Source organism: Saimiri boliviensis, chromosome 1, assembly GCF_048565385.1.
Source record: "Saimiri boliviensis isolate mSaiBol1 chromosome 1, mSaiBol1.pri, whole genome shotgun sequence".
NCBI lineage: Eukaryota > Metazoa > Chordata > Mammalia > Primates > Cebidae > Saimiri > Saimiri boliviensis.
The window spans coordinates 38,361,200-38,384,316 of record NC_133449.1 but is presented as its reverse complement, the minus strand read 5'-3'; the positions used below and the strand labels follow the sequence as shown (position 1 = coordinate 38,384,316).

The 23,117-nt window shown below is 44.5% G+C and overlaps 2 protein-coding genes and 1 pseudogene across 2 annotated transcripts; all 3 read right to left on the bottom strand.

Annotated features, from left to right (window-relative positions):
* Positions 1-432: 432 nt before the first annotated feature.
* Positions 433-8,189, bottom strand: GEMIN6 (gem nuclear organelle associated protein 6). The gene is made up of 3 exons (XM_003926793.4): positions 8,114-8,189; positions 7,125-7,271; positions 433-3,224 (listed from the first exon to the last, which is right to left on the bottom strand). The coding sequence occupies exons 2-3, from the start codon at positions 7,250-7,252 to the stop codon at positions 2,849-2,851; spliced, it is 504 nt and encodes a 167-aa protein (XP_003926842.1). The 5' UTR covers positions 7,253-7,271; positions 8,114-8,189; the 3' UTR covers positions 433-2,848.
* Positions 8,190-16,421: 8,232 nt separating this feature from the next.
* LOC101037570 (N-acetylneuraminate lyase-like) lies at positions 16,422-17,720 on the bottom strand (annotated as a pseudogene).
* Positions 17,721-20,858: 3,138 nt separating this feature from the next.
* LOC101038210 (tetratricopeptide repeat protein 39B-like) lies at positions 20,859-22,617 on the bottom strand. The gene has a single exon (XM_010337575.2). The coding sequence runs from the start codon at positions 22,575-22,577 to the stop codon at positions 20,859-20,861; it is 1,719 nt and encodes a 572-aa protein (XP_010335877.1). The 5' UTR covers positions 22,578-22,617.
* Positions 22,618-23,117: the final 500 nt, after the last annotated feature.

The following is a 23,117-nucleotide window of genomic DNA, read 5'->3' as shown; positions in this document are numbered from 1 at the left end:
AAACACTCTTTTACTTTAAAAACTATTCTTGATAATGTGTTCAAAGACTGCCCTGGCTACCACCCAGAGCTGGCAACAAATAGAACCAGGTTTGGGGAGGAATCTCCCTCTGGGGAATCTGGAATCACAGATGCTGATAGCCCCAAGGAGGAAACAGAAACAGGTGAGTGAAACTCCTGGGGAGAATCTTAGCTGAGGAACTAGCTAGGGAAACTTCCTAAGCAGGAAGGTTTCTATGGCAGATCTGGATCACTTACCCTTTCAAGCACTCCGGCCTTGTTTGCAGGCAAATTCTTTACACAATCAGAGGACTCAGTTGCCAGGAAACAGTTAATGTCCCCAGCTCATTAGTCCGATGGCAAATAAATCTGCCAATATCAAGGCACCAGGCCTGGTCCCTGAGCCAAGATCAAGTCCAATCGACGCTTTGGATAATTTCCTAAATGGCAGGCATTTATTTATTTATTTATTTAGCCAGTCCAATCCACGCTGTGGATAATTTCCTACATGAGAGGCAGACATTCATACATTCATTCATTTATTCATTCATTCATTCAGGTAAAGTCTTGTTCTGTCACCCAGGCTGGAGTGCATACAACCTCAGCTCACTGCAACCTCTGCCTTCCAGGTTAAAGCGCTTTTCATGCCTTACCCTCCTGAATACCTGGGATTATAGGCACACGCCACCGCACTCAGCCAATATTTTTTTTAGTGGAGAGGGGTTTTTACCATGTTGCCCAGGCTGGTCACAAATCCTGGTCTCAAGTGATCTGCCCGCCAGCCTCCCAAAATGCTGGGATTACAGGCATGAGCCATGGCACCCAGCTGGCTTCTTCATTTTCTTTCTTTTTTTTTCATTTTTTTTTTTTGAGACAGAGTTTCGCTCTTGTTACCCAGGCTGGAGTGCAATGGCGCGATCTCGGCTCACCGCAACCTCCGCCTCCTGGGTTCAGGCAATTCTCCTGCCTCAGCCTCCTGAGTAGCTGGGGTTACAGGCACGTGCCACCATGCCCAGCTAATTTTTTTGTATTTTTACTAGAGGCGGGGTTTCACCTTGTTGACCAGGATGGTCTCGATCTCTTGACTCGTGATCCACCCGCCTCGGCCTCCGGAAGTGCTGGGATTACAGGCGTGAGCCACCGCGCCCGGCCGGCTTCTTCATTTTCAAAGGCCTTCCTCATCTTCTCGGAATCATTTCCATGCTGACTTCAGGGTGTTCATATTCCCCTTCTATTTGCTTTCTGAAGACCTCCCAGGGTTTGAACAGGAGAGTCTTCGTCAGAAGGAGAAAGACTATGTGTGCTAAATTTTGCTTTCAGGATCATGGAACTTTGAAGCCATCAAGGAAGGACTTTCTGTTCCCCAAAGTTTCTGGACTGCTTCTGCAAGTGTGGTCTGGGAATGGTAACATCAGTATCTGGGAGTTTGTTGAAAACACAAATTCCTGGGTCCCAACTAGAACTACTGAATCAGAATCTAGCAATCTGTTTTGAAAAGCCCTGCAGCTGTTTCTAATGCTTGCTAAAGTGCAAGAGGCATTGGGCTATACCATATTGTTATTAGACAACTATGCAGGAAAATAGCTATGTTATCAGACTGTATTCAAAGGCCCTGAAACCTGAATGTTTTAAAATACTTCTTCCAGCTAGATGTGGTAGCTCACAACTAAAATCTCAGCATTTGGGAGGCCAAGGTGGAAGGATCACTTGAGTCCACAAATCTGGGCAACATATCAAGACCCTGTCTCTCAAACACACACACACACGCACACACACACACACACAAAACACAAAAACAGACAGGGCGAGATGGCTCACACCTATAATCCCAGCACTTTGGGAGGCCTAGGTGAGTGGATCACTGGAGGTTGGGAGCTTGAGACCAGCCTGACCAACATGGAGAAACCCCATCTCTACTAAAAATAAAAAAAATTAGCTGGGCGGGTGGCACATGCCTGTAATCCCAGCTACTCACAAGGCTGAGGCAGGAGAATTGTTTGAACCCGGGAGGCAGAGGTTGCAGTGAGCTGAGACTGTGCCATTCATTGCACTCCAGCCTGGGCAACAAGAGTGAAACTCTGTCTCAAAAAAAAAAAAAAAAAAAAGTGGTCAACATGGTGAAACCCCGTCTCTACTAAAAATACGAAAAATTAGCTGGGCATGGTGGCACGTGCCTGTAATCCCAGCTACTCAGGAGGCTGAGGCAGGAGAATTGCCTGAACCCAGGAGGCGGAGGTTGCGGTGAGCCGAGATCGCGCCATTGCACTCCAGCCTGGGTAACAAGAGTGAAACTCCGTCTCAAAAAAAAAAAAAAAAAAAAAAAAAAAGAAAAAGATTTTATTAGTAGTCAAAACTTTCAAGTTTTAACCAAAAAAGGATACACATACAGTTAATGCAAGAGATTTAACAAGACTGTGATCTTACCATAATATTTTATACTAAATCTAACATATTACATTGTTTTCCAAATGCTTTTCTTGCCTAACAAAAATGGGGGTGTAACCCCACCACAAGAAAAGACCCATACAATTCTGATGTCCCTGTGCTAATTTTATTCATGGAATGCTATCCTTGCCCTAGTTCATTAATTTCCCAAGGAAATTAGCACTCATAACCCACTACTTTTATTTTACCAAAACAACAAAGAATTAAAACACACACACACACTCACATACCTTTATAGTCCTACAAATGTATCTTTAAAAATAGATACATTTTAAAAAAATACAAAAAAGATACAAATGTACCTTCAAAATTCTACAATAGGATGGCGAACTTCACATTCAAAACATTTTATGAAAGATAAAAAATAGTCTTTTTCAATCAGTATGTTCACACTTTCTGGCCTCTCACTGGGAAGCTGTAAGATGTCCTTCAATAAGATCCTGAACACGGGACAGAATAATCTCATTAGAGCTGCTGCAATTTTCTGGACCATATGGTGGGTCTATAGTCAGGACCCCAGCCACACAGAGAGTCCTTGGAGAGTCTCCCTGTTCAGTGATGGGGATGTGGTTCTTCTCGAGCCATTTCTTTAGGCTGTTCTTTCTCTCTTCCAGATCCTCCTGGCTGTACGCTTTGCAGTCTCCAGACATAAACAAATGCATCAGCTTCTCCCTCACTCTATGGTCCCCTTCATTCATAGTTTCAACAGTTTGCACAGCATGTCCCATAATTCCAGTCACAGACATGCTGCCATCTTCAAGGAAGTTCACAAGGACGATACTTTGGAGGAAAAGTAAGTTTAGAGGTATCATCAATCTAAGTAGGTCACTAGAATAATAGATGATACTCTTTCCTGTTTGAAATTAATCCTGTCACCAAAAAATGCTTCCATTTATTCAACAAGCATTCATTAAGGATCCTAAACATGTAAACTTTTTACCCAGCTTACAATCATTGTGGGATACAATTAAAGGATTAAACAAAAGGGTTATGAATGACTTAAATGTGTATTAGAAAAGAGGGCAGGGTACTTAACTTTTAGAGTTAAAAAAACAGGGCCGGGCGCGGTGGCTCAAGCCTGTAATCCCAGCACTTTGGGAGGCCGAGGCGGGTGGATCACAAGGTCGAGAGATCGAGACCAACCTGGACAACATGGTGAAACCCCGTCTCTACTAAAAATACAAAAAATTAGCTGGGCATGGTGGCGTGTGCCTGTAATCCCAGCTACTCAGGAGGCTGAGGCAGGAGAATTGCCTGAACCCAGGAGGCGGAGGTTGCGGTGAGCCGAGATCGCGCCATTGCACTCCAGCCTGGGTAATAAGAGCTAAACTCTGTCTCAAAAAAAAAAAAAAAAAAAAAACAAAACAAAACAAAACAATAACTGGGCCAGACACAGTGGCTCACACCTGTAATCTCAGCACTTTGGGAGGACAAGATGGGTGAATCACTTGAGGTCAGGAGATCGAAAAGAGCCTGGCCAACATGGTGAAACACCATCTCTACTAAAAATACTAAAATTAGCTGGGTGTGGTAGCACACATCTGTAATCCCAGCTACTTGGGAGGCTGAAGCAGGAGAGTCACTTGAACCTGGGAGGCAGAGGTTGCAGTGACCCAAGATGGAGCCACTGAACTCCAGACTGGGCAACAGAGCAAGACACCTAAAAAGAAAAAAGAAAAAAAAAAGCCAGGTGCCATGGCTCCTGCCTGTAATCCTAACACTTTGGGAGGCCATGGTGGGTGGACCACGAGGTCAGGACCATCCTGGCTAACACAGTGAAACTCGTCTCTACTAAAAATATGCATCTGTAGTCCCAGCTACTTGGGAGGCTAAGGCAGGAGAATCGCTTGAACCCGGGAGGTAGAGGTTGCAGTGAGCTGAGATCGTGCCATTGCACTCCAGCCTGGGCAACAGAGTGAGACTCTGCCTTAAAAAGAAAAAAAAAGTTATTGTGGTTACATTTATTTAAAAGTCCTTATCTTTTTTTTTTTTTTAAACCACTGTGTTAGATGACAAAGTCCTTATCTTTTAAAAGATATATTGAAATATTTATAAATGAAATTATAGGCTGGGGACTGTGACTCAGGCCTATAATCCTATCACTTTGGGAGGCCAAGGTGGGCAGATCACTTGAGGTCAGGAGTTCAAGACCAGCCTGGCCAATATGGTGAAACCCCATTTCTACTAAAAATACAAAAATTAGGCCAGGTGCTGTGGCTCACACCTGCAATCCTAGCACTTTGGGAGACCGAGGCGGGCAGAACACCTGAGGTCAGGAGTTTGAGGCAGCCTGGCCAACATGGCAAAATCCCGTCTCTACTAAAAATACAAAAATAAGGCCGGGCGCGGTGGCTCAAGCCTGTAATCCCAGCACTTTGGGAGGCCGAGGTGGGTGGATCACAAGGTCAAGAGATCGAGACCATCCTGGTCAACATGGTGAAACCCCGTATCTACTAAAAATACAAAAAATTAGCTGGGCATGGTGGCACGTGCCTGTAATCCCAGCTACTCAGGAGGCTGAGGCAGGAGAATTGCCTGAACCCAGGAGGCGGAGGTTGCAGTGAGCCGAGATTGCGCCATTGCACTCCAGCCTGGGTAACAGGAGAGAAACTCCATCTCAAAAAAAAAATACAAAAATTAGCCGGGTGTGGTGGTACTTGCCTATAATCCTCCCAGCTACTCAGGAGGCTGAGGCAGGGGAATCGCTTGAACTCAGGAGGTGGAGATTGTAGTGAGCCAACACTGCTCCACTGTACTCAAGCCTGAGTGATAGAGCAAGACTCCATCTCAAAAAAAAAAAAATTAGGCCTGGTGCTGTGGCTCACACCTGTAATCCTAGCACTTTGGGAGGCCAAGGTGGGTGGATCACCTGAGGTCAGGAGTTCAAGACCAGCCTGGCCATCATGGTGATATCCCACCTTTATAATAAATAAATAAATAAGTAAATAAATAAGCCAGGTGTAGTGGCACAGGCCTGTAGTCACAACTACTCAGAGCCTGAGGCACAAAATCACTTGACCCGGGAGCACGAGGCTGCAGTGAGCCCAGATCCTCCCACCACTGCACTCCAGCCTAGGAGACAGAGCTAGACTCATCTCAAAAACAAACAAACAAACAAACAAACAAAAAAATTATATGATGTCTAGAATTGTATTTAAAGTATTTGGAGGGAGTATAAAGTTAGTGTATGTTTTACTATTTTCACATTTGTGCGTGTTTGAAACTTCCCATTAAAAATATATTAAATTGGCCAGACGTAGTGCCTCACACCTATAATCCTAATACTTTGGGAGGCCAAGGCAGGCGGATCACCGGAGGTCAGGAGTTCAAGACCAGCCTGGCCAACATGGTGAAACCCTGTCTCTACTAAAAATACAAAAATTAGTCAGGCATGTGGTACATGCATGTAACCCCAGCTACTCAGGAGGTTGAGGCACAAGGATCGCTTGAACCTGAGAGGCCGAAGTTGCAGTGAGCTGAGATCGCACCACTGCATCCCTCCAGTCTAGGCGACACAGAAAGACTTTGTCTCAAAAAAGAAATATGTGCAGTAAGAATAATTTCTGTGCCCCATTTCTATGAACTTGTCTGGTCTGATAAGGTAATCTGTAGTTGGAATAGCACTTAGTTCGAAGGCAGTTAAGTTCTTTTTTTTTTGAGACAGCGTTTCACTCTTTTTTTTTTTTTTTTTTGGAGACGGAGTTTCTCTCTTGTTACCCAGGCTGGAGTGCAATGGCGCGATCTCGGCTCACCGCAACCTCCGCCTCCTGGGTTCAGGCAATTCTCCTGCCTCAGCCTCCTGAGTAGCTGGGATTACAGGCACACGCCACCTTGCCCAGCTAATTTTTCGTATTTTTAGTAGAGACGGGGTTTCACCATGTTGACCAGGATGGTCTCGATCTCTTAACCTCGTGATCCACCCGCCTCGGCCTCCCAAAGTGCTGGGATTACAGGCTTGAGCCACCGCGCCCGGCGACAGCGTTTCACTCTTATTGCCCAGGCTAGAGTGCAATGGTGCAATCTCGGCTCACCACAACCTCCGACTCCCAGGATCAAGCGATTCTCCTGCCTTAGCCTCCCGAGTAGCTGAAATTACAGGATCTCGACACCACGCCCAGCTAATTTTTGTATTTTTAGTAGAGAAGGAGTTTCACCAAGTTGACTAGGATGGTCTTGATCTCTTGACCTCATGATCTGCCTGCCTTGGCCTCCCAAAGTGCTAGGATTACAGGCGTGAGCCACCACACCCTGCCAGCAGTTAAGTTCTTATTTGTAGGCTGGGTACAGTGACTCAGCCTGTAATGCCAGCACTTTGGGAGGCTAACGTGAGCAGATCCCTTGAGCTCAGGAGTTTGTGACCAACTTGGGCAACATGGCAAAACCCCGTCTCTACAAAAAATACAAAAATTAGCCAGGCGTGGGTGGCAAATGCCTGTAGTCCCAGCTACTCTGGAGGCTGAAGCAGGAGAATCACTTGAACCTGCAAGGCAGAGGTTACAGAGAGCCGAGATCGCAGGACTGCACTCCAGCCTGGGTGACAGTGAGACCCTGTCTCAAACAAAAAAATTCTTATATGAAAATATTAATAATTAGCCTTTATTTGCTTTCTTAGTTTGACTATAACATACAGGCAGCACAAAAATGTATCAAAGATTTCAGGCAAGTAGGATGCATACTCACTTGGCAGAGACTGGGTCTGTAGTTAAAACCCATCCTTTATACTCGTTCTTCTCACTGGCTGTCACTCGGACCTCTTTGTAAATGTAATCTTGCCATTCTAGGGGGCCTTTCTTCATCCATTCACTCATGATTGCCACCTGGCTAGATCTGAAACAACCACCAGTGCTGGTTAATGTATGTTCCACTTAAGCAAACGTCTTATCCCTAATCTCCATCCTGTCCTAGAGACAGAGAACACCTGTGATTTGCCTCAAGTTCGTAATAAGCTACTTAATACAAGTAAATACATGTACAAGGAACTGATACTATAGTTGGGGGAAAGAACACGTATAAAAACTGCTTCAGAATTTTTGTTGGCCAGGCATGGTGGCTCACACCTGTAATCCAAGCACTTTGGAGGCCAAGGCGGGTGGATCACCTGAGGTCGGTGGTTCAAGACCAGCCTGACCAACATGGTGAAACCCCGTCTTACTATTAAAAAAAAAAAGAGAGAGAGAGAGAGAGAATTTTTGTTTATCAGGAAAAGTAAAATAGTTAATGTGTACAGTTCAGCCTGAAGCCGAGGGGGACACCGAGCTGCCGCAGGTGCAGTCTGGGGAAATTCATCTGGCCCAGATCTATTCCGGTCCGCAACCACGTTCCAAATCGTTTTCACTCTGGCCTGCAGATGATGCTCAAACCCTTCAACTCTTGCTCTTCCCTTCCATCAATGAAAGGAGTTAGCCCCACTCCTCAACTTAAGCAAAGAACTCTCCTGAGATCCACCCACTGACTCTCTGGCCCTGTGTCTCAGCTGGATCCCGCCACCAAAAGGCATCCGATTTATGACAACTGCCCCTTAAAATTTGTTTGAAGGATGCACAAACGAGGGGCCAGAGGCTACAGCTCTAGAGCTTAGATTTCTGGTCCTGGAAAGCCACACGATACATAAGGCTGTACTAAAAACCAAGTGGTACTTAACGTTTAATCCTGACAAACGAGAAAAATACCGGTTAAAAAACTCCTTGCAACACTGGGGACTCCAGGAACCACGCTGGGAGGAAGGATTGTCGAGCGGAGCCCGCCTAAGACCAGCATGCTTTGCGCCGATCGTCACTTCCTTCCCCCAGAATCCTCTGATTTGTAGTCCTGCTTGGAGGTCTGAGAGTCGCGGGGCTTCGAGAGCAGGGTGCGGGCAGGGGCTGAGATTCTTCTGTAATAATAATAATAATAATAACAACAACAACAACAACAACGTCATGTCATCTAGGGCTACACCTCTCCATTACCATGACGGCCATTTCAAATAATCTCTTTTTTAAAGACGAAAAAGCTCTTGCCAGGTACTCAATGATAGTAGACCTGGAAATGCACTTTTACCTTAGAATCAAAGCACATGAACCCTCTGGGTAAATCCTAAAGTTTTAGAAATGTGAGGAGAACGTGCCGTTTATAAGAGCGATAGGGCTGCTACAGGAAAGGGGTCCCGATCTAGACCCTAAGAGAGAGTTGTTGGATCTTAGGCAAGAAGGAATTCAGAGCGAGTAAGCAGTGCAAAGCAAAAGCAAGTTTACTAAGAAAGTAAAGTGGTGGCCGGGAGCGGTGACTCACCCCGCTCACCGTAATCCCAACACTTTGGGAGGCCGAGGCGGGTGGATCACGAGGTCAGGAGTTTGGGACCAGCCTGGCCAAGACAGTGAAACCCCGTCTCTACCAAAAATACAAAAATTAGCCGGGCGTGATGGCAGGCGCCTGTAATCCCAGCTACTCAGGAGATTGAGGCAGGAGAATCGCTTGAACCCAAGAGGCAGATATTGCAGTGAGCCGCGATAGCGCCCCTGCACTCTAGCCTGAGCGACAGAGCGAGACTCCATCTCAAAAAAAAAGAAAGAAAGAAAAAGAAAAAAAGAAAAGAAAGTGGTGAAAGAACAGCTCCTCCATAACTCCATAGACAGGTAGGATGTTCCCAAAGAGGAGGAAGGTGTCCACCCTAGATACAATAGTCCTATATACGAGGGGATGCGCTCTGCTACAAGGTTTTGTAGTAATGGATTAATTTTCTTAATTCTATATTTTGCAAGAATCAATATTATTATATTTATTTTATTTTATTATTTTTTTTTTTTGAGACGGAGTTTCGCTCTTGTTACCCAGGCTGGAGTGCAATGGCGCGATCTCAGCTCACCGCAACCTCCGCCTCCTGGGTTCAGGCAATTCTCCTGCCTCAGCCTCCCGAGTAGCTGGGATTACAGGCACGTGCCACCATGCCCAGCTAATTTTTTGTATTTTGAGTAGAGACGGGGTTTCGCCATGTTGACCAGGATGGTCTCGATCTCTTGACCTCGTGATCCACCCGCCTTGGCCTCCCAAAGTGCTGGGACTACAGGCTTGAGCCACCGCGCCCGGCAATATTATTATATTTAAAGCAAAATTAGGAATGCTTTTGTTCTGCATATTCTGGACACTCCTAAGTCTGGGTCTGTTTAATAACTTTTTTTTTTTTTTTTTTTTTTTTGAGACAGAGTCTCACACTGTCACCCAGGCTGGAGTGCAATGGTGAAATCTCGGCTCACTGCAGCCTTCGCCTCCCAGGTTCAAGTGATTCTTGTGCCTCAGCCTCCCCAGTAGCTAGGATTATGGGCGTACACCACCACATCTGGTTAATTTTTGTGTTTTTAGTAGAGATGGTGTTTCACCATGTTGGCCAGGCTGGTCTCAAACTCCTGACCTCGTGTCCACAGTCCTCAGCCTCCCAAAGCGCTGGGATTACTAGCGTGAGCCACCATGCCTGGCCAGTAAATATTATTAATTTGTTCCCTTAACCTCAGTGACTGGGAATGCCTAACTTTCTGAGAATGCAGACCAGCAAGTCTCAGCCTCATTTTCCTAGCCCTCCCTCAAAATGGAGTCACTCTGGTTCGAACATCTCTGGGAGGGCCAAGGTATTTCTTGTTTGCTTGGCTTGTAAAGGGCAATTAAAAAGCCTGCTCCTTTGGGATGTGCTCTCAGTACAATCTTGAGAAAGGTGCAAAAGCTGGAAAGAAACGCATCAGATGGGGTTGAATTTAATCCAGCAGTTCACTCTCTATAAACCCCTCCAGTGGAAAGTGCAAAAGACTTGTTTCTGTGGCTGGACATAGTGGCTCAGGCCTGTAATCCAAGCACTTTGGAGGCCAAGGCAGGCGGATCACCTGAGGTCGGGAGTTCAAGACCAGCCTAACATGATGAAACCCTGTCTAAAAATATATATATATAAAAAGACTTGTTTCTGCTACAAAAAAAAGTTTCTGATCACAGACTTAACTGGCTTCTGGCATGATCCAGAATGTTTTTTAGGACTGTGATCCTGAAAAATGGTACAAGGTGATAAACGCTGAATTACTGCAAATGTAAAAACCAAGGGAGATTTGCAAAAAACGAATGAAAAGACTATCAGACAAAGGTGTAGAAAACATCACAAATTAATCACTCCTTGAGATTTAGGTTCCATATAACCCTCAAAGCATATTTTCTTATTGTCATCATTTCAATAATCTTTCCTATAGCTTTTATTCATTGCATGATTGACTGATTATATTAATGTAGTTTTGGTGGATTGTTAGATTTTGCTGGTTAAAGCCCTCTGTAAACCTACAAAGAGCTCATATAAATGCCAATTGTTATTATAGTGTGAAGGAAAACATTTGACCTCGTAAAAAATCAGTCCTTTTGGAGTTAAAACCAATATGTGACAAACTGTTCATTTTCATTTTAAGCTACACTTTATGCTCCAGAATGAAAGCCTCTGTGTTTTGTGTGTGTGTGTGTGTGTGTGTGTGTGTGTGTGTGTGTGTTCTGCAAGTAGAAACTAGTGTCAAGGCAAACTTCAGTTACTCCCCATCCTTTTTTGCTTTGTTTCGTTTTGTTTTGAGATGGAGTCTCGCTCTGTCACCAGGCTGGAGTGCAGGGTTGTGATCTCAGCTCACTGAAACCTCCGCCTCCCGGGTTCAAGCAATTCTCCTGTCTCAACTTCCTGAGCAGCTGGGACTATAGGCACGTGCCACCACCCCCAGCTAATTTTTGTATTTTTAGTAGAGACGAGATTTCATTCTGTTGGCAAGGATGGATGGTCTCGATTTTTTGACCTTGTGATCCACCTGGCTCAGCCTCCCAAAGTGCTGGGATTATAGGCGTGACCCACCCTGTCCAGCCTGTTTTTTGTTTGTTTGTTTTATTTTTTTTTTGAGACAGAGTCTTGGCCGGGCATAGTGGCTCATGCCTGTAATCTCAGCACTTTGGGAGGCTGAGGCGGGCGGATCACATGAGGTCAGGAGTTCAAGACCAGCCTGGCCAACATTGTGAAACCCTGTCTTTTTAAAAATAAAAATAAAAATAAATAAAAAACAAGAGACAGAGTCTCACTCTGTCACCCAGGCTGGAGTGCAGTGATGTGATCTCCGATCACTGCAACCTCCAACTCCCAAGTTCAAGAAATTCTCCTGCTTCAGCCTCCTGAATAGCTGGGATTACAGGTGCATGCCACCATGGCTGGCTAATTTTTGTATTCTTAGTAGAAATGGGGTTTTACCATGTTAGTCAGGCTGGTCTCAAACTCCCACCTCAGCCGAGCATAGTGGTTCACGCCTGTAATCCAAGCACTTTGGAGGCCAAGGCGGGTGGATCACCTGAGCTCGGGAGTTCAAGACCGGCCTGACCAACAAGGTGAAACCCCATCTTTAAAAACAACAACAACAACAACAAAAAACCTTGCCACCTCGGCCTACCAAAGTGCTGGGATTATAGGTGTTAGCCACTGCATTTGCTTTTGTTTCCGAAACAGGGTCTCATTCTTTCTCCCATGGGGAAGTGCAGTGGCAGGATCATGGCTCACTGCAGACTGGACTTTCTGAGCCCAGGTGATTCTCCTGCCTCAGCTTCCAGAGTAACAGAGACTACAGGCTTGTGCCAACCATGCCATCCCTGCTAATATTTGTTTGTTTATTTGTTTGTTTGTTTTAATTTTTAGTAGAGACGAGGTCTTGCCATGTTGCCCAGGATGGTCTCTAACTCCTGAGCTCAAGCTATTCTCCTGCCTCGGCCTCCCAAAGTGCTGGGATTACAGGCATGAGTCACCCTGCCTGGCCAGTTACTCTTTTTAAGGTGATGAGACTGGGGCAATTTCCCTACCTTTTTGCCCCTTCTCTTTAATCTCTTAGAGTTCTCAGGAACTGCTGATGCAAATCACTGACTTCTAAGAGACTGGTACCCAGCCTACTTCCTAACACAAGTTCTCAGAATGGCCCTCTCCTGTGGCTGGTTGTCACTGAGTTCAAATGGTGCCACCTCCTTTCCTAGGTCAACCCTTACCCTTGGTCCACCTAGAGCCTCTCTCACTCCAGTTGGTCTCCCTCCTCTCACATTCTCTGCTTTTCTACCTCTCTTCCATCTCCTTCCAAAGGTTTGCCTTCCTCACCCTCAAACCCACAAACACACACACCTTTCTCTGCCAAGTCCAAAGTGACTTATGTTGTGTTATGCTATGTTATGTTATGTTATGTTATTTAATTTGAGATGGGGTCTCACTCTATCACCCATGCTGGAATACGGTGGCCTGATCATGACTCACTGCAGGCTCGACCTCCTGGGCTCAATCGATCTTCCCACCTCAGCCTCCCAAGTATTGGGACCACATGTATGTGCTCTGCCATGTCTGGCTAGTGGCTCATATTAGATTCTGAAGTTCATTCAGTTTAATTTTAGCAAGAAATATTATTTAAATTTTTTTTTAATCAGTGGAGATGAGATCTCACTATGTTGCCTAGGCACGTATCCAACTCCTGGGCTTAGGTAATCCTTTCACCTGGACCTCCCAAAGTGTTGTGATTATAGGCATGAGCCACCACGTCCAGCCAAGAAATATTCTTTTTTTTTTTTTTTTTTTGAGACGGAGTTTCACTCTTGTTGCCCAGGCTGGAGTACAATGGCGTGATCTTAGCTCACCACAAACTTCCACCTCCCAGGTTCAAACAATTCTCCTGCCTCAGCCTCCCGAGTAGCTGGGATTACAGGCAGGCACCACCACGCCCAGCTAATTTTGTATTTTTAGTAGAGACAAGGTGTCTCCATGTTGGTCAGGCTGGTCTCAAACTCCCAACCTCAGGTGATCCTCCCGGCTCATCCTCCCAAAGTGCTAGGGATTATAGCTGAGAGTCACCACACCTGGCCCAGCCAAGAAATATTCTTTAAAAGTTATTTTTTAAGGCCGGGCGCGGTGGCTCAAGCCTGTAATCCCAGCACTTTGGGAGGTCAAGGTGGGTGGATCACGAGGTCAAGAGATCGAGACCATCCTGGTCAACATGGTGAAACCCCGTCTCTACTAAAAATACAAAAATTAGCTGGGCATGGTGGCGTGTGCCTGTAATCCCAGCTACTCAGGAGGCTGAGGCAGGAGAATTGCCTGAACCCAGGAGGCAGAGGTTGCAGTGAGCCGAGATCGCGCCATTGCACTCCAGCCTGGGTAACAAGAGTGAAACTCCTCCTCAAAAAAAAAAAAAAGTTATTTTTAAAAAATGAATAGAAGAAAATCAGAATTTAACATAATGATCAGTCTTCTTACACTGTTCTTTATCATGGTGCAAAGGCAAAGTAGCCCCGCCCTAGACAAACTATCACAAATTTTAATTCAGTGTTGGGTATTAAAAGAGGTCTCAAGCCTGGCACAGTGGCTCACATCTATAATCCCAGGACTTTGGGAGGCTGAGGTACGTGGATCAGGTCAAGCATTGGAGACCAGCCTGGGCAACATGGTGAAACCTCATCTCTACTAAAAATACAAAAATTAGTCCGGTGTGGTGGCACGTGCCTGTATTCCCAACTACTGGGGAGGCTGAGGCAGGAAAATCACTTGAATCTGGGAGGCAGAGGTTGCAGTGAGCCAATATCCCACCACTGGACTCCAGCCTGGGTGACAGAGCAAGACTCTGTCTCAAAACAAAAAACAAACAGAGGTCTCAAAAATGAGGTTGAGATGGGGTGGTAACTTATGGAGTACATTTCTTTCTTTCTTTCTTTTTTTTTTGAGACAGAGTTTTGCTCCTGTTGCCCAGACTGGAGTGCAATGGTGCGATCTTGGCTCACTGCAACCTCCACCTCTCAGGTTCAAGCAAATTATCCTGCCTCAGCCTCCCAAGTACCTGGGATTACAGGCATGTGCCCAGCTAAGTTTGCATTTTTAGTAGAGATGGGGTTTCTCCATGTTGGTCAGGCTGGTCTGGAACTCCTGACCTCAGGTGATCCACCCGCCTCTGGGATTACAGGTGTGAGCAACCGCACCTCGCTATGGAGTACATTTCATACAGTATGTATAATCAGAGGAAAAAAAAAAAAACCCTTGTCATTTTTGACCAAGTAATTTCTTTTTCTTTTTTTTCTTTTTCTTTTTTTTTTTTTTTTTTTTGCGATGGTGTCTGGCTCTGTCACCAGGCTGGAGTGCAGTGGCGCTTACTGCAACCTCCATCTCCCGGGTTCAAGCAATTATCCTGCCTCAGACTCCTAAGTAGCTGGGACTACAGGTGCACGCCACCACACCCAGCTAGTTTTTTTGTTGTTGTTGAGATGGAGTTTTCGCTCTTGTTACCCAGGCTGGAGTGCAATGGTGCAATCTCGGCTCACCGCAACCTCCGCCTCCTGGGTTCAGGCAATTCTCCTGCCTCAGCCTCCTGAGTAGCTGGAATTACAGGCACACACCACCATGCCCAGCTAATTTTTTGTATTTTTAGTAGAGATAGGGTTTCACCATGTTGACCAGGATGGTCTCGATCTCTTGACCTCATTATCCACCCGCCTCGGCCTCCCAAAGTGATAGGATTACAGGCATGAGCCACCTCGCCCAGCCCATACCCAGCTAGTTTTTATATTTTTAGTAGAGTTGGGGTTTCACCATGTTGGCCAGGGTGGTCTCGATCTCTAGACCTTGTGATCCACCCACCTCAGCCTCCCAAAGTGCAGGAATTACAGGCATGAACCAGCACGCCCAGCCAATCTTTCTTTCTTTTTTCCTTTCCTTCCTTCCCTCCCTCCCTTCTTTTTTCCTTTCTTTCTTCCTTCCTTTCTTCCCTTCTTTCTTTCTCTCTTTCTTTCTCAGACTTGCTCTGTCACAAAGGCTGCAGTGTAGTGGCGCCACTCAGCTCATTGCAGCCTTGATCTCCAAGATCAAGCAATCCTCCTGCCTTAGGTTCCCAAGTAGTTGGGACTACAGGAACTTGCCACCATGCCTGGGTAAGTTTTGTTTTTGTAGAGATGGGGTCTCACTGTGTTGCCACACTGGTCTTGAAGTCAAGCAATCTGTCCTTAGCCTCCTAAAGTACTAGGATTACAGGCATGAGACATGGCACTCAGCCACTTTTTAAATAAACTTCTGTTTGTTAGAACTTGCGACAGGCACTATTCTAATAACTTTCAAATATTCACTCATTTGGTGAATAAGTAAACAGCCTACATTATAGTGATTTAAAATTAGAAAAAAAAATTTTTTTTTGAGAGACTGGGTCTCACAGTCGCCCAGGCTGGAGTGCAATGCAGCCTCAAACTCCTGGGCTCAACTGATCTTCCCACCTCAGCCACTCAAGTGGCTGGGACCACAGGTGTGCACCTCCACCTCCAGCAGAAAACTTTAAAATCAGATTAAGAACTAGAAATCGGCCGGGCGCGGTGGCTCACGCCTATAATCCCAGCATTTTGGGAGGCCGAGGCGGGTGCATCAAGAGGTCAAGAGATCGAGACCATCCTGGTCAACATGGTGAAACCCCGTCTCTACTAAAAATACAAAAATTAGCTGGGCATGGTGGTGAGTGCCTGTAGTCCCAGCTACTCAGGAGGCTGAGGCAGGAGAATTGCTTGAACCCAGGAGGCGGAGGTTGCGGTGAGCCGAGATTGCGCCATTGCACTCCAGCCTGGGTAACAAGAGCGAAACTCTGTCTCAAACAAACAAACAAACAAAAAAACTAGAAATCAAGATAACTGTAATTGATTAATTCCAGCTCCCAAAGACAGATGGAATTAATCATTACAGTTTTCCTCTTGATTCCATTTCATCCACATAAACAGAAATCGCTACACAAAAAATTTGTGAAATGAATTACTTAGGGCTCATGATTCTTTTGAGTTTTTGCCCCTTCACAAAATAAAACTTTCCTAGGCTCATAGTAAGTACTTAAATATCTGTTGATTGAGTCAGGATTTCATTTGCTAGGAGAGAGTTCAGTTCAAGTTTGTCTAAAAAGTCCCTGAGAAAAGCATGCACTATTTAGGGTGGGTTATGTCTCAATGTACACACCGTGACTAGATATACAGGCACTGGCTACAGGCTTCCAAGTTTCCATCTTTTATACCAGTGAAAGAGAGAAAAATCCAAGCTTTTTAGTTAAGCTACAGCACTATCAGTAAATTCCCTAGAGGCTTTCTGCAGTGGAAGCTGGGATGGGCCCTCCTCCACAGCAGGGACCAGAGTCATGATAACTTTTGATCTGTAACACTAGAAAACCTAGTTTGACCAAAAAGTTGATAAATCTCTGGATACAAATCTGCCCTCTGCTCCAGTTGCTCCCATCACCAGAGCACCCAACAGTTGCTCATCCACCCCCAAAAGGAAGGGAAGCTATTGCTAGTGATTCTGATCAACACAATGCCTGAAGTCTAAGATCTGTGTCACTGAATTTCAACCTTTAGAAAGTGGGGCTCTTGGCTGGGCACACTGGCTCACAGCTGTAATCCCAGCGGTTTGGGGGCCAAGAAGGGCACATCATTTGAGCTCAGGAGTTCAAGACCAGCCTGGGCAACATGGTGAAATCCCATCTCTACAAAAAATACATTTGTTCTGGGTGTGGTGGCACATGCCTGTAGTCCTAGCTACTCTTGAGGCTGAAGTGGGAGGATTGTTTGAGCCCAGGAGGCAGAGGCTGCAGTGAACCATAATAGTGCCACTGTACTCCAGCCTGGGCAAGAGCCAGACTCTATCTCAAAAAAAAAAAAAAAAAAAAAAAGTCAGCAGGGTTCTTATGCTGAATCCATCGAACAGCTTCTCAGCACAAATCTTTTTTTTTTTTTTTTTTTTTTTTTTGAGACGGAGTTTCGCTCTTGTTACCCAGGCTGGAGTGCAATGGCGCGATCTCGGCTCACCGCAACCTCCGCCTCCTGGGCTCAGGCAATTCTCCTGCCTCAGCCTCCTAAGTAGCTGGGATTACAGGCACGCACCACCATGCCCAGCTAACTTTTTGTATTTTTAGTAGAGACGGGGTTTCACCTTGTTGACCAGGATGGTCTCGATCTCTCGACCTCGTGATCCACCCGCCTCGGCCTCCCAAAGTGCTGGGATTACAGGCTTGAGCCACCGCGCACGGCCCTTAGCACAAATCTTTACCCTTGTCAAGGCAGGAATGTGATAGCAATAAAATGGCAATGCAGGGGTAGCAGCAGCTGCCTCCATTAGGAAATTAATCAGGGCGTCTTTGTTTCATGATTTGAAAAGAAAGTTGCAATGACAGCAATGCCATTGGCTTATATTTCTTCTGCATGTTGGGCTAGTTCTTGTGATTCTTTCAAGCTCAGTACTCCTATATCAATCACTACCTGACCCAACATTTACCAGTTTTTTATAAACAATATTATAAAGAATACATATGAAGAAATGTATATAAGGGGCTGGGCCTGGTGGCTCACACCTGTAATCCCAGCACTTTGAGAGGCCAATGTGGGCGGATTGCCTGATGTCAGGAGTTTGAGACCAGCCTGGCTAACATGGCGAAACCCCATCTCTACTAAAAATATGAAAATGAGCTAGGTGTAGTGGTGTGTGCCTGCAGCCCCAACTACTGGAGAGACTGAGGCAGGAGAATCACTTGAGCCTGAGAGGTGGACGTTGCAGTGAGCCAAGATCACGCCATTGTACTCCAGCCTGGGCAACAAGAGTGAAACTCTTCCTCCTAAAAAAAAAAAAAAAAAATGCATATTGGGGACAGGACATGGAGCATATCTGCCCTCCCTGGGTGCACCACCCTCCAGGAATCTCTACATGTTCAGCTATCTGGAAACTCTACCTAGTACTCTTTTTATTTTATTTTTTGTTTTTTGAGACTTGCTCTGTTGCCCAGGCTGGAATGCAGTGGTGCCATCTCAGCTCACTGCAAACCTCCGCCTCCCAGGTTCAAGCGATTCTCCTGCCTCAGCCTCTCGAGTAGCCAGGACTATAGGTGTGTGCCGCCACGTCCCCAGCTATTTTTGTATTTTTAGTAGAAATGGGGTTTTACCATGTTGGCCAGGCTGGTCTCGATCTCCTTCTTGATCCACCCACCTCAGCCTCTCAAAGTGCTGGGATTACAGGTGTGAGCCACTGTGCCCAACCTTATTAGCTCAATCTTAACATAGCAAAACCACGAGACAGATACTACTTAGTATCCCTATTTATATCCAAGGAATCTGAGGTACAGAGGCACAAGGCCACACACAGCTAGTAAGTGGCAGAACTAGGATACAAATTCAGGTAACCAGGCCAGAACCTGCCCTCTTAAGCAGTATAACTATACTAATTAAATAATAAAGAATAACTCAAGCACAATTGTTCACTTCAAAGTCTATTTTTAATTTATGAGGAAAATGTTTTTAAAAGCAAACATTGCTAAACCTTGAAATACTAGCTCCGCATCTTGTTTTAGTTGGTTGTTTGGATACTAAGTATTAAGGTAGTATGTTTCGTTGATGTGTTTTTAGCAAGCTACGCTTTTCTAGCAACTTCTGTTCCAAAGGGTGACAACCAGGAAGACACACTCAGCCAGACTTAATGACCTGGAAATTAGGTCTTTTTTTTTTTTTTTTTTTAATCCCTAAAATAAAATACCAAGCCCCATCCCTACAGCTGCTATTTACTCTCAGATTAACCCACTCACAATGGATTGATGCAATCGGTCTAATCGTGTTGAAGAGCTGGTCTTATTGAGAACTACACCTTAGGGAGGACGACTGAAGGGAGGACTGTATGGTAACCAAACTCTTCCTCCAACAGCCGTGCGTCTATCCTCTTGGCCTTATGTGTGTGTGTAGAAAAAGGAGAGGGCTTTCTTCTCTATCCTGTGGCAAACTGTAAACTCACATTTTGCTTCTTATTACAAAAAGGGTAAGAAATATTACTGATCACACAGGGCGGACAATCCCCTCTGGTATAAAAAGCCAATAAAAACAATTGTGTATAAGGGAAAATCATTCAGAGTCTGTGCCAGTGCATCACTGTTTAGATTTTTTTTTTTTTTAATTCTTCAGCTAAGACAGCAGAAGAGGTGATTGATTGCATGCTTGTTACACTTGGCCACAAGTGAACACAGAAACAGTCCTGAATGTCACAGGTCCAGGGCAAAGAACCAACATGGGCTGTTTTGGTTACGAGCAAGGTGGGTCTCAGAGGTGGTTTCCATGACGAGATGGCGATGGAAGCTCTAGATCCACTTAGACGAGTTCTAGACAGCAGCATGCAGTCCAGCAACTTATACCAGCATCTCCAGCCTCTGACATTTCATGTTTCTGGGTACACAATCTAGTGGTTTACTTGGACCTCTGTTTCATCTTTCTTCTTTTACACTTCAGCCTGCGGATTTGCTTCTTCCTCCACTTGGCTCATGGTACAGCAGTTTCCAAGAAGGTGGTGCTAAGGCTGAGAGCTGAAGTCTCTTTTTTTTTAAAAAAAAAAAAAAAAACACAGTTAAATAAAAATATGTATAGGGTACTGGGATCCCTGGCATAGTGAGTTGTACATGTTACCTAGTGAGATGTTAAAAATGTTTTTGAGGTTTTGAAAATGCTTTCTGATATAATTGTATAATTGATACATTTGTAACATAGGAGAGTTTTTTGTTTTGTTTTTTTTTTTTGAGACGGAGTTTCACTCTTGTTACCCAGGCTGGAGTGTAATGGCACGACCTCAACTCACCACAACCTCTGCCTCCTGGGTTCAGGCAATTCTCCTGTCTCAGCCTCTCAAGTAGCTGGGATTACAGGCACGTGCCACCATGCCCAGCCAAATTTTTGTATTTTTAGTAGAGATGAGATTTCACCATGTTGACCAGGATGGTCTCAATCTCTTGACCTCGTGATCCACCTGCCTTGGCCTCCAAAGTGCTGGGATTACAGGCATGAGCCACCGCGCCCGGCCTGAGATTTTTTTTAATGAACATAATTTTCCTTTCATTTTTCAAAAATGTGCTTCACCTCATTTGCCTTTAAGGCATCGCATTTTACAGGTATGAGAAAGAAAGGGGGAAAAGTCATGGCCAATTCCTTTCTCGTTACTGATCAGATTCTTGGCAGCCACCTCTTGGATCTTTTTCCACAAAGAAATGATTTTTCTACCTATTAATTACTGCTCACTGTAGATATTTCACTTACACTAAACAAAACCACACTTGGCTTTTTTTTTTTTTTTTTTTTTTTTTTTTGAGACGGAGTTTCACTCTTGTTACCCAGGCTGGAGTGCAATGGCGCGATCTCGGCTCACCGCAACCTCCGCCTCCTGGGTTCAGGCAATTCTCCTGCCTCAGCCTCCTGAGTAGCTGGAATTACAGGCACGCGCCACCATGCCCAGCTAGTTTTTTGTATTTTTAGTAGAGACGGGGTTTCACCATGTTGACCAGGATGGTCTCGATGTCTCGACCTCGTGATCCACCCGCCTCGGCCTCCCAAAGTGCTGGGATTACAGGCTTGAGCCACCGCGCCCGGCCACACTTGGCATTTAAATCATTTTTCTTTAGCTATTTGTTCAAGGGCTATGTGAGTCCTAAACTGTAATCGGGCTTCCATGGAATAGTCTTTGTAATTTCTTACTTTGTCTAGGTTTTTCGTTGCACTGGCATAGTCTCCTTTTAGATAGTGTAAGATTCCCAGTTCATAATAAGTATATGGCACCAAATAGTGGTCATATTTTAACAATTTCTCCTTTTGAATGACATGATTAAAGTAATACTCAGCCTTTTCGTATTTGCCTAAATGTCTCAGGCATAGACCTTTCAGTAAATTTAATAAACTTATGTCATCTGTGCCATACTCTTTATGTGGATTTTCATGTAAAAGATCTTCTCCTCTGTCAATTATTGATAACCAGCTTGAAATAAGCTCAACTTTTTTGCTCATGACTCGGAAACCACTCCAGGCATAAATGAACTCCAGAAGGGGTTGAGCTGTAAACCAGCCTGTTGTAGTGCCATAGCGCTGACCCTTCTCCGCAACAAACTTTTCTATTGGCACAGAACTGCCTAAAAATTTGATTCTCAGGCCATCCACTTTTAAGAAGAGAGAGTTTATATCCTCACTTACTGATTTCACAAAATCAGAAGGAAGCAAAGCCAGGATGATAGCTTTACTGTACATGTAGATTGCCTTGGACCATCTGCTTTGTTGAGACAGTAGATTGGCATAGTGGTAAGCCTGCCTCCAATCCTGCCGTAAAATGTGGCACCACATGAATTCCCAGTAACAGAGGTGATGAACCTGCTTCCATTCATTCTGAGTAAAAATGCACTCCTGTAATTTTAACTGTGCATTTTCAAAATCTCCTTTCAACATACTAGAACGTGCATGAAAAAATTTAAATATGACAGAGTTTGGAAATTTCTGGAGGTAGACTAGGAAGAGATCTTCTGTAACAGAATTGTAAACCTTTTCAACACCAAAAGCTACATAGATATAATTGTAATAAAAGAGTAGAGTCAAAAGACTTACGATATTATTTAAGTGGGTTTCAGATGCACTCTCATGAAGCAAAGACAAGCCCACTTCTCTATCACCAGAATATCCAATAATATTGAGTAGTTTAAGTGTCCTTGGTGGCACAAGTGATAACATCAAATTGAATGCTCCAAGTCCACATTTTATACCTCCAACCAGGTGTTTGCGGGTTTTGCTTTGGTTGTCAGGTATCTGTGCTAATACCTGTTGACAGTCTTTGTATATTTGGTAACTTAACCCAACACTGATCCCGCTTTTAAGGAAAGCAAGCATGCTCTCATCTTGTATAAATGACATGAAGGATTTCAAGATCAAACACTCAGCATAACAGACTTCTGCATGCAATTCCTCTTCTGTGATAGCCGTTATTTCCTGTTTACTTACTAGATGAGACAATGTCATTTTAGTTTTTTTTCGGAAATTGTTACAGGTGTTCAAAGCGTCCTTTGCAGCTATCATTCCAATCTGTAAATCCTGTGGCTCAAAAGTCAGGATGGCCTTGACAACCATAAAGAAACCATACATTAGGGAATGGTACATGCTGTTTTTAGACCATGGATGAATGAGATTTATTGCATCTGAGAATCTGTTATTTAGAAATAAATACAATCCAGTGGTGCATTCTTCCAAGGAAGATAGTAGATTCATTTTTGTTGCCACAGGGATACTTTCACAGGCATCTTCAAACTTGTCCTCCTGATCATTTTTTCTTTTACTTAGAGTAAGTGACATATTTGTTTCCCCACTTAGAGATGAGAAATATCTGAAGTGGAAGTGGAGTGACGTGGTTGCGATGAGGGTAGCTCCTGATCTCCTGATTGAGATCACTTCTTCCACACAAAGCTCACTCTGAGGTGTTGCTGTTAAAACAGAGGCAAACAAACAACTAGCTGTGAGGTGCAGCATTAGGATATTATCATCTATGTCAGAAAATGGGGGAACAAAAGATAATTTTAGTTACCCAGATGCATTTCTGAAAAGTCCAAATCATTTGAAATGTACTAAAGAAAACCTGTTTTAAAACTTTGTAAATTTAACTGTAGATGAGGAAAACATGCTTTTTTAAAAAAAAAAAAAAAAAAAAAAAGCACTGCAAAGTAAATCCTTTGTAAGCAGAATTCTTTTTTTTCTGTATTTGCGTTATAGAACTGTACTGTGATAGCTGTAAAATTTCTCTATAGGAAGGCCTTGTGGGGCAAGAATCTGGTTGGAAAAGGGAATGTATTTATGTAGCTCTCTCTCTCTTTTTTTGAGATGGAGTCTCACTCTGTT